Source organism: Orcinus orca, chromosome 2 (genome assembly GCF_937001465.1).
Source record: "Orcinus orca chromosome 2, mOrcOrc1.1, whole genome shotgun sequence".
NCBI classification, from domain to species: domain Eukaryota; kingdom Metazoa; phylum Chordata; class Mammalia; order Artiodactyla; family Delphinidae; genus Orcinus; species Orcinus orca.
The window spans coordinates 59284269-59296725 of NC_064560.1; the positions used below are offsets into that span (position 1 = coordinate 59284269).

Sequence of the window (12457 nt, forward strand, 5' to 3'; positions counted from 1 at the left end):
AGACACAGCACACTCACATGCAAAGATATGCTACAGGGATAAGAGATTTATGAACTCCCCCTACATCACATTTATTCTTATGGAGATACTGTCTCAAATTATTCAAGATATTGTCTCGAATTATTCAGTGACCTCCATATAAATGCAAGTGCCCTGAAAGCATTTCAACCAAGGAACCAACTTATCTTTGATACCGAAAGGCCCAAGGCACTGTGCCAGTGCCAGGAGGAGAATAAAACGTCCGAGACATAACATATACAAAGATAATTACCACTGCAAACCTAGAGTGAGTGACACAAAAGCAGTACAGGCAAGTAAATTCATGAAATCTCAGAGGAGGGAGAAGGTAATGTGTTAGGGTAGACCTGGAAACTTCATGAAAATGATGACCTTTCAGGCACCTGATACATTTAAATGTACATGTTCTGACTCAGTGACAACTCTGTAGGGGAGCTCTGAAGATGGGGTGGAAGAAATTTAAAATACAAGGATCAAATTGGAAGAAACAGAATTATTCATAGACAGTATGATCATTCACTTAAAGCAAACTACAGATGAATTATAATGACTAAGACAATTTAGCAAGATGGCCACAGACCAATATACAAAACTTAATTAACTGTATGCCTATAAATCAGCAACAGAAAAAATATATATTTTTAAAACAGTAACTTTTACAATATCAACAAAATATAAGAGAGCTAGGAATTAGTAACAAAAGTGATTAAAGATTTTTATAGAGTAAATGATAAAACTTTAATAAAAACATTTTAAATGACCTAAATAAGTGAAGAGCTATACCTAATACATTCATGGATAGAAAGGTTCAGCATTGCAAAATGTTGACTAGTGCCATACATGTACTGATTTAAATCAATACCAAAGTCTCCACAGGACTTTTCATGGAACCTGACAAGATGACTGTAAAGTTTATAGAGAAGAGTAGAGAGTTAGGAATAAACGAGATACAAAGAAAAACAAGGTAGAGGAATTTGGCCTTTTAGATGTCAAAACATGTAGAATAGAAGACAACACTGAATAGAGACAGTGACAGACAAACAGAAAAGATGAAGTCTAATACTCCAGAAACAGACCAATGTACATGTGAAATTTGATTTATTACAGAATTGACAAAGAGGATTAGTGGGTAAAGATAGAATTATTCAATTAATGGTGTTGGAATAACTGGTTATTTGTATGCGGACAAAAATCAAATTGGATCCCTTCTTCATACCATATATAATACAAACACTGACTTAAACATTTAAACATGAAAGGCAAACATTAAACTTTAGAAGAAAACAGAAAATTTTGTGTCTTCAGTGTAGTCATAATTTTAATTTTCTTAAACAAGTTACAAAAAATAAAACCCATAATGGGAAAGACTGATGAATTCAACTACATTAAAATTAAGAACTACTGTCTACTGAAAGACACTAAATAAGAAGTGTGACAAGTCCCAAACTGAAGAAGGAATTTGCAAAACTTAAAAATGACAAGGAATTAGTATTCAGAATACACAGAAGAATATACAAAATTAATATACAGAATATATAAAAGCCAATATTAAAAAGTATATATTGTACAACAGAAAATTATGCAAATGACCCAAAGAGATACCTTCATAAGAGAAAACAAAAATGACCACTAAACATGTTAAAAGAGTAATAAGGAAAATGTACATTGAAACCATAACAAAACACCATATCATACCCATCTGATTAGCAAAAATTAAAAGTCTGACAATACCAAATTTTGGAGAGGACGCGGAATAACCGGCACTGTTAAACACTGTTGCTGGGAGTGTAGGTCAGAACTACTTTGGAAGACAATTTGGAATTATCCAGTTAAGCTGAAGATACACACAGGCAATTCCACTATGGGCATATTACCTTGAATTTTTTGCAAATATGCACAAGGAAGATGTACAAAAATGTTCAATGTAACATTGTTTCGATTAGCACAAAAGGAAAGCAGCCGAAATACATATTGAAAGGAAAATGGATAAATATTTCTATAATGAAATACAATGCAGCAATGAACAATAAATGAACTACAGGATAAGCATCAACATAAATTTACCTCACAATGTTAAGTTAAAAAGCAAACTGGAGAATAACTACAGTAAGATTCCATTTAAACAAAGTACACAAACAGGATATTCTTTAGTAATGCACACACAGGTTGTAAAACTATAGGGAAAAGCAACAGAAGGATGGAGCAGACAGACTAAAGGCGGTCCTCCTATGATCCCTGCCTCCTGGTGTTCACCTCCTTGTGCAATCCCTTCCCCCTCAGTGTGAGTGGGGCCTGTGACTTGCTTCTCACCAAGGGAATATGTCAAAGGTGATGGGATGTCACTCCCACGATGACCTCAGGTCACACAGGACTCTGTCTTGCCAGTAAATTCACTGTACAGTCTCCTCTCGGGCCTGACGAAGTAAGCATCCAGGCTGGAAGAGTCCACATGACAGGAAACTGCAGGGAGCCTCTAGGAGCTGACAGCAGCCAAAAGAATCTGGGGCCCTCAGGCTCACAGTTACAAGGATATGAATCCTGCCAACAACCTAAGAAAGTCTGGAGGCAGATACTTCCCCAGCTAAGCCTCCAGATGAGAATACAACTCAGTCAACACTCTCACTGCAGCTTTGTGAGACCCTAAGCAGGACTAGATAAGCTGTACTTGGAATCCTAATCCACAGAAACTGTGAGATGAGAGAGCAGAAGAGAACTACAATTCTGCAGCCTGTGGAAGGAAAACCACATTCACAGAAAGATAGACAAAATGAAAAGACAGAGAACTTTGTACCACATGAAGGAACAAGATAAAACCCCAGAAAAACAACTAAATGAAGTGGAGATAGGCAACCTTCTAGAAAAAGAATTCAGAATAATGATAGTGAAGACGATCCAGGACCTCAGAAAAAGAATGGAGGCAAAGAAGGAAAAGATGCAAGAAATGTTTAACAAAGACCTAGAAGAACTAAAGAACAAACAGAGATGAACAATACAATAACTGAAATGAAAACTACACGAGAAAGAATCAATAGCAGAATAGCCGAGGCGGAAGAACAGATAAGTGACCTGCAAGACAGAATGGTGGAATTCACTGCTGTGGAACAGAATAAAGAAAAAAGAATGAAAAGAACTGAAGACAGCCTAAGAGACCTCTGGGACAACATTAAATGGAACAACATTCACATTATAGGCGTCCCAGAAGAAGAGACAGAAGAAGGACCCGAGAAAATATGTGAAGAGATTATAGTTGAAAACTTCCCTAACATGGGAAAGCAAATAGCCACCCAAGTCCAGGGAGCATGGAGACTCCCAGGCAGGATAAACCCAAGGATAAACATGCCGAGATACATAGTAACCAAACTGGCAAAAATTAAACACAAAGAAAAGTTACTGAAAGCAACAAGGGAAAAATGACAAATAGCATACAAGGGAACTCCGTAAGGTTAACAGGTGATTTCTCAGCAGAAACTCTATGAGCCAGAAGGGAGTGCCATGACATATTTAAAGTGACGAAAGGGAAGAACCTACAACCAAGATTACTCTACCTAGCAAGGATCTCATTCAGATTCGATGGAGAAATCAAAAGCTTTACAGACAAGCAAAAGCTAAGAGGATTCAGCACCACCAAACCAGCTCTACAACAAATGCGGAAGCAACTTCTCTAAGTGGGAAACACAACAGAAGAAAAGGATCTACAAACACAAACCCATAACAATTAAGAAAATGGTCATAGGAACATACATATCGATGATTACCTTAAATGTGATTAAATGCTCCAACCAAAAGACACAGGCTTGCTGAATGGATACAAAAAAAAGACCCATATATATGCTGTCTACAAGAGACCCACTTCAGACCTAGGGACACCTACAGACTGAAAGTGAGGGGATGGAAAAAGATATTCCATGCAAAAGGAAATCAAAAGAAAGTTGGAGTGGCAATACTCATATCAGATAAAATAGACTTTAAAATAAAGAATGTTACAAGAGACGAGGAAGGACACTACATAACGATCAAGGGATCAATCCAAGAAGAAGATATAACAATTATAAATATATATGCACCTAACACAGGAACACCTCAATACATAAGGCAACTGCTAACAGCTATAAAAGAGGAAATCAACAGTAACATAATAGTGGGGGACTTTAACACCTCACTTACACCAATGGACAGATCATCCAAACAGGAAATTAATAAGGAAACACATGTTTTAAATGACACAACAGACCAGACAGATTTAATTGATATTTATAGGACGTTCCATCCCAAAACAGCAGATTACACTTTCTTCTCAAGTGCACATGGAACAATCTCCAGGATAGATCACATCTTGGGTCACAAATCAAGCCTCAATAAATTTTAAAAAACTGAGATCATATCAAGCATCTTTGCTGACCACAACACTATGAGATTAGAAATCAATTACAGGGGAAAAAACGTAAAAAACACAAACACATGGAGGAGAAACAATACGTTACTAAATAACCAAGAGATCACTGAAGAAATCAAAGAGGAAATTAAAAAATACCTAGAGACAAATGACAATGAAAACACGACGATCCAAAACCTATGGGATGCAGCAAAAGCAGTTCTAAGAGGGAAGTTTATAGCTATACAAGCCTACCTCAAGAAACTAGAAAATTCTCAAGTAATCTAACCTGACACCTAAAGGAACTAGAGAAAGAAGAACAAACAAAACCCAAAGTTAGCAGAAGGAAAGAAATCATAAAGATCAGAGCAGAAATAAATGAAATAGAAACAAAGAAAACAATAGCAAAGATCAACAGAACTAAAAGCTGGTTCTTTGAGAAGATAAACAAAATTGATAAAACATTAGCCAGACTCATCAAGAAAAAGAGGGAGAGGACTCAAATCAATAAAATTAGAAATTAAAAAGGAGAAGTTACAACAGACACTGGAGAAATACAAAGGATCCTAAGAGACTACTACAAGCAACTGTTTGCCAATAAAATGGACAACCTGGAAGAAATGGACAAATTCTTAGAAAGCTATAACCTTCGAAGACTGAACCAGAAAGAAATAGAAAATATGAACAGACCAATCACAAGCAATGAAATTAAAACTGTGATTAAAAATCTTCCAACAGGGCTTCCCTGGTGGCGCAGTGGTTGAGAGTCTGCTTGCCGATGCAGGGGACATGGTTCGTGCCCCGGTCCGGGAGGATCCCACGTCCCACGGAGCGGCTGGGCCCGTGAGCCATGGCCGCTGAGCCTGCGCGTCCGGAGCCTGTGCTCCGCAACGGGAGAGGCCACAGCAGTGAGAGGCCCGCGTACTGTAAAAAAAAAAAAAAAAAAAAAAAAAAAAAAAATCTTCCAACAAACAAATGTCCAGGACCAGATGGCTTCACAGGTGAATTCTATCAAACATTTAGAGACAATCTAACACCCATCCTTCTCAAACTCTTCCAAAAAATTGCAGAGGAAGGAACACTCCCAAACTCATTCTAGGAGGCCACCATCACCCTGATACCAAAATAAGACAGAGATACTACAAAAAAAGAAAATTACAGACCAGTATCACTGATGAATATAGATGTAAAACTTCTCAACAAAATACGAGCAGACAGAATGCAACAACACATTAAAAGGATCATACACCATGATCAAGTGGGATTGATCCCAGAGATGCAAGGATTTTTCAATACACACAAATCAATCAATGTGATACACCATCTTTAACAATATCTTAAAAACCATGTGATCATCTCAATAGATGCAGAAAAGCTTCTGACAAAATTCACCACCCATTTATGATAAAAACTCTCCAGAAAGTGGGCATAGAGGGAACCTACCTCAACATAATAAAGGCCATATACGACAAACCCACAGCAAACATCATTCTCAATGGTGAAAAACTGAAAGCATTTCCTCTAAGATCAGCAACAAGACAAGGATTTCACTCTCGCCACTATTATTCGTTTTGGAAGTCCTACCCATGGCAATCAGAGAAGAAGAAGAAATAAAAGGAGTACAAATTGGAAAAGAAGAAGTAAAACTGTCACTGTTTGCAGATGACATGATACTATACATAGAGAATCCTAAAGATGCCACCAGAAAACTACTAGAGCTAATCAGCGAATTTGGTAAAGTTGCAGGACACAAAATTAATGCACAGAAATCTCTTGCATTCCTAGAATAAAATACCTAGGAATAAACCTACCTAGGGAGACAAAAGACCTGTACGCAGAAAACTATAAGACACTGATGAAAGAAATTAAAGATGATACCAACAGATGGAGAGATATACCATATTCTTGGATTGGAAGAATCAATATTTTGAAAATGACTATACTACCCAAAGCAATCTACAGATTCAATGCAACCCCTATCAAATGACCAATGGCATTTTTTACAGAACTAGAACAATCTTAAAATTTGTATGGAGACACAAAAGACCCCAAATAGCCAAAGTAGTCTTGAGGGAAAAAACGGAGATGGAGGAATCAGATTCCCTGAATTCAGACTATACTACAAAGCTACAGTAATCAAGACAATGTGGTACTGGCACAAAACCAGAAATATAGATCAATGGAACAGGACAGAAAGCCCAGAGATACACCCACGCACCTATGGTCAACTAGTCTATGACAAACGAGGCAAGGATATACAATGGAGAAAAGACATTCTCTTCAATAAGTGATGCTGGGAAAACTGGACAGCTACATGTAAAAGAATGAAAGTAGAACACTCCCTAACACTATACACAAAAATAGACTCAAAATGGATTAGAGACCTAACCGTAAGACCAGACACTCTAAAACTCTTAGAGGAAAACATAGGAAGAACACTCTTTGACATAAATCACAGCAAGATCTTTTTTGATCCACCTCCTAGAGTAATGGAAATAAAAACAAAAATATACAAATGGGACCTAATGAAAATTAACAGCTTTTGCAAAGCAAAGGAAACTACAAACAAGATGAAAAGACAACCCTCAGAATGGGAGAAAATATTTGCAAACGAATCAACAAAGGATTAATCTCCAAAATATATAAACAACTCATGCAGCTCAGTATTAAAAAAGCAAACAACCCAATCCAAAAATGGGCAGAAGACCTAAATAGACAGTTCTCCAAAGAAGACATACAGATGGCCAAGAAGCACATGAAAAGCTGCTCAACATCACTGATTATTAGAGAAATGCAAATCAAACCTACAATGAGGTATCACCTCACACCGATCAGAATGGCCATCATTAGAAAATCTACAAACAACAAATGCTGGAGAGGGTGTGGAGAAAAGGGAACCCTCTTGCACTGTTGGTGGGAATGTAAATTGATACAGCCACTGTGGAGAACAGTATGGAGGTTCCTTAAAAACTCAGAACAGAATTACCATATGTCCCAGCGATCCCACTACTGTGCATATACCCAGAGAAAACCATAATTCAAAACCACGCATGCACCCTAATATTCATTGCAGCACTATTTACAATAGCCAGGTCATGGAAGCAACCTAAATGCCCATCGACAGACGAATGGATAAAGAAGTGGTACATATACACAATGAAATATTACTCAGCCATAAAAAGGAATGAAACTGGGTCATCTGTAGAGACGTGGATGGATCTAGTGACTGTCATACAGAGTGAAGTCAGTCAAACAGAAAAACAAATATCATATATTAAAGCATATATGTGGAACCTAGAAAAATGGTACAGATGAACTGGTTTGCAGGGCAGAAATAGAGACACAGATGTAGAGACGTATGGACACCAAGGGGGACAAAGTGGCTGGGGGGGTAGGGGCTGGTGGTGGTGGGATGAATTGGGAGATTGGGATTGACATGTATACACTAATAAGTATAAAATGGATAACTAATAAGAACCTGCTGTATAAAAAAATAGATAAAATAAAATTCAAAAAGAAATAAACTTAAAGTTGATGTTTAAAAAAAAAATGCAGAGTCTGATTCAGCAGGTCTGGGGTGGGGCCTGAGATTCTGTATTTCTAACAAGCTCCCAGGTGATGACAACATTTCTAGTTCATGTGAGTAGCAAACATGAATAGGTCTGTGTAGACAGGAGGCTGGAAAACAGGTAAGGGATACATCACACAAAAGCCACAGAGGAGTTTGGGCTTTCTCCTTAGTGCATTGGGGAAACACTGAAGAACTTTAAGTAGGAAAGGGATACATCATATCTGCAGTTTTAAAAATGACTTTGGGGCTTCCCTGGTAGCGCAGTGGTTGAGCGTCCGCATGACGATGCAGGGGACGCGGGTTCGTGCCCTGGTCCGGGAAGATCCCACATGCCGCGGAGCGGCTGGGCCCGTGAGCCATGGCCGCTGAGCCTGTGTGTCTGGAGCCTGTGCTCAGCAACAGGAGAGGCCACAACGGTGAGAGGCCCGTGTACCGCAAAAAAAAAAAAAAAAAAAAAGACTCTGGTTACCGAGTACGTGTGTGTATGTGTTTGGGGGAAGGGTGTGTGTGCACAGCACATTTCTGCTCCAGAGACATAGTAATGTCCAGCCCTAGAGAAGTCACCTATAAATTCTTGGTCAGATGTGAACAGAAGCAGCAGCCAGGTGGGGAAGCAGAATGGTAGGCAGTGGTTCTGAAACTTCAACAGGCAAGGAAATCACCAGGAAGGATTATTAAAACAGATTCCTGGGTCTAACCCCCCAGAATGCCTTCTTCAGTAGATCTGGAGCAGCGCCTGAGAATCTGCACTTCTAACAAGTTCACAGGAGATGCCGGTACTGCTGGTCTTGTCTTGGGATCACACTTTGAGAACCACTGGTGTAGTGGAAAAAGCACAGGCTTTGGGGGCCATACAGATATGAATTCAAAGCCCTGACCCACCACTTCCTAGCTGTGTGACTTTGGGCAAGTTTTTTAAACTCTTTGAGTCTCCGGTTTCTCATTTGTAAAAAGAAAAGAGTAAAATAATACTAAACTCATGGCAGGATGGTTGAGTGATGATGGTGGTAAGGATTAAGTAAAGTACACAGAGTGTGTACTTGATAAGGCAGAGTGGCTTTGCTCTGGGCTGCACTGGAAGGCAGGACCAATTAAAAAATGAAAACAAAACTGTGAGATGAGAAAACTTGTATTGTTTTAAGCTGCTAAATTTGTGGTCATCTGTAACATGCAGCGATAGAAAAAAATAATACAAAGGATAAACACAAAATTCCAGAAAGGGATATGTCTGAAATATTCACTTTTTTTTTTTTTAGGTAGCTGAAATTAGGTTTTACGGGGATCCAATTACTGAAATAAGGAGTCATTTGTGCTGTCAATTCATTTTATCATTCCTGCTTTAGTCATCTGACACATAAGCAGTTGATTTCAATCCTGAGCCCCACGAGAGCAAAGATACACTACGTACAGAAGATAAACTGGAGTGCTCGTGGAATTTCTAATGCCCAATAAATCAGTGTTTCACTAAATAACAATTTCTTACTCCTCTTGACAGTTTAGAGAGTAAAAAAGGAAAAAAATTAACCAAGAGCACCCTTTCTGATAAATAACAAACTATCAATTATGTGTAAGCCAAGATGGTAAGATGATCATCGATGGATTTTTATACATGCCATCACAGCACTTTCTCCCTCCCATAAAACCTAACCCTATACACACCAACTGCTGCGCTCCTTCTTGCTAAATCCAAACATGTTACAGACTAGCACGAACTGCTTAGCCACCACTCAGCACTGCAATGTCCAAGGATCAGACTGCTAAAACTGATGGAATTAGCATTCAAAGCAAGGCAGCTGATGGCACAGACTTCCATCAACTGCCATCTCCCTCTCTCTCATTCATACAGCAGCTCCCCTGGTTAACCTGCAAGGAGAGGAGCACGTGCTTTTCTGCTCGTGACGCTGCACGTCTTAGAAGCTTCTTGCTGATCCTGACTGGCTCCCTGGACCTCTGGCATTCATCCTATGACCTTTATCATTTATTTACTACATATATACCTTGTTTATGTCCAAAAATGTTCTGACGGCTCTAGCTTGTGGTTTCTTACTTGCCCTTTGGCTCAGACATATTTAGATGCTGGCTGTTCACTGACTTTCAGACCCTCCTGATCAATTTCTGGGATCTGCCTGCCAAGAAACTGTTGCCTATCACCTGCTCACTGCCCATGCCTTTGGCCTGTACCACCTAGTTTTTGGATCTTTATATTTCTTGAACATCTGCTATTGCCCTGGCTCCAACATGACATCTGTTCTTACCAGTTCCTTCCTCTAGCCTTGAGCAGAAAAGCCTTATAATTAACTAAATAAGGTTTGAAAACTTGGTTCATATACTGGTTTAATTTCCTAAATGCTACTAAGCGCGACAGATTTACCAAATGTTACTGAATTAACACAAGAGGAAGTACATGGATTCACCTGAATGTGCCTTTCTAGAGACAAAATAAATCTACTAATAAGGTAATCACCAATCTCAACCAATCTGACAAAGTATCAGAACCCTGAAACAATAAACTAACGTTTTACTTCCAATTCTTACCCGCTGCAAAAACTCAAGAGGACTGTATTTGGGCCCCAAGACGAAAATTTTCTTTCCTCTTCGAGCCACGCCACTGAATACTCGAGCAAATGCAATAAAAGGCTCTCGGTCATTTCCTTCCTGGGGCACAGGTTTAGGGGTCTCACTCTCCACCTCTTGCTCATCACCTGCCAGAAGCCAAAGGATAATGAGTGCCAGGAATGCTCTCTCCAATCCAGGGACTGCTGAGAAACTCAGAGGGAACAGGGAATATGCTATATTCAGCCCAGTTTCAGCAAGGAAACACCAAGAATGAAAGTATACTGATAAAAGCTACCTTTAAAGCTAAAAAGCCCAAGAGCTAAAGGATGAGTGTCCCAAGTTAAGTAAAAATCCCGTCTCACCAAAGCCTATTTAGGAAAGCTATACCTTTCAGCTCTTCTCCCTGTGGACTCGTTTCAAGGGCACTCCCGTCCTGGGTGGGCTCCAAGGGTGCTTGGCCTTGCGCGGCTGCCAGCTTCTCCGCGTGCCTTCGTCTTGCACGCTCATGCCTCTCGGCAATCTCCTCCTGAGTGAGAGGTCTACAGGACACCACAGACACGTTAACACCTGGCAACATCAAGCATCTCTCAGTCTCTTCCAGTAGAGAAACAGCAAGTATTAACGTGGTTGGAGAAGATGATGGTTGGTCCCCAGTCCCTTCTGGGCGGAAGGTTTCTCCAAGTTCTCTCCCTCACTGCAGCAAGAGGAGAGAAGGCCTATCGGGCTTTCTCTGAGAATGCTGCGTCCTCTGCTAGTCTGAGCTTATGAACTGACATGCGAGAGCCCACGTCCCCACACAGAGCCACACACGACAGCACGGAACCTTTCTTAGGTACCGATGTTCCTCCTCAATAAGGCAAAGGACAGGAAAAGGAAGGGTGTGAGTAACAGACACCGGGGCTCAGAATACCCCTGTAGAGAGACAAGCATAAGACTTCAATGAGAAACTGAGGTTTTCTCCTCAAGTACAAAAATATATCTTCATGGAGAATTGGGGTCCAAGAAGAAGGGTCAGGCTGAACGCTGGCAACTCATCAGGATAAGAGGTCAAATAGTGATTATCAGTCATTGTGTTAGACCCAAGTACCACCAGAGAAAAGGGAGTGTGTGGGTGTGTCTGGCTGTCTGCTGGGGGGTTCATCTCGGGGGTGGGTCATGTTGCTTGATCCTGTCACTTTGTGCCTGCCTCCCCTGCTGTCCCCCACTGTGATTTTATGATTCCTGCTTCACCCCCTGGTCTCTGACTTGACACCTGGCTGATAATCTCGTCTCCCAACCTGCCATTCCCCACTCCCCTTCTTTCTCCTTAAGCACTAGAATCCATTCAGATGGCCATGCTGAGAGTGCACTGTCCACGTGCATTCTAAACGGCCACATGCTCTTAGAGATCCTGATGTCAGGTACCCTAAAACCCCTTTTTACTTTGTGTGGGCTACCCTGGGAGGTGAACGCTTAAGTCACTGACTGTCCACTGCTATCCTCTTCAGACACCTGCCTGCTAGACAAGACCTCCCACTAGGGCTGGACACCAATGCCACTCCCTTAGCACCTGCCCCTCGAAATCGAAGAATTCGGTTCTAGGAGTCGGCCCCTTCTAGTCAGACCCATCCCAATGCAGGTGGTAGGGCTGTGCCGTAACACACAAAAAAATGAGAGCGCGACCTTTGAGAATGGCTTGCTCAGGTGGCGTTAGGCAATCAAACCTGTTGGCAGTTTCGCTACAAGAGATAAGCTCCTCCTTACTGGAAGCTCTACATGTTAAAGGCCTTTCAAACACAGGATAAAAGCTGCTTCCTCATAATTTCTCGTCATGGCTCTTGTTCTGTCTTCTGGAGGAACATCCAACAAACCTTCTTCCCTCTGCTTTCCTTTCAATCATCTGCATTCATGCCCTTCCCCTCCCCCTTCTCTTCTTCAGGCTACACACTCCAGCTGCTCCT

General features: G+C 40.5%; 1 protein-coding gene across 5 annotated transcripts in view; it reads right to left on the bottom strand.

The window, feature by feature from the left end:
* Positions 1–12457, bottom strand: part of EFL1 (elongation factor like GTPase 1) — a 136079-nt gene that overhangs the window by 85840 nt on the left and 37782 nt on the right. For all 5 annotated transcript variants that reach the window (XM_004278315.4, XM_049706868.1, XM_004278314.4 and 2 more), the window contains 2 exons: positions 10905–11056; positions 10497–10663 (listed from right to left, as the gene is read on the bottom strand). In XM_004278315.4, coding sequence (XP_004278363.1) covers positions 10497–10663; positions 10905–11056 — 319 coding nt within the window. The remainder of the gene's footprint in view (positions 1–10496; positions 10664–10904; positions 11057–12457) is intronic.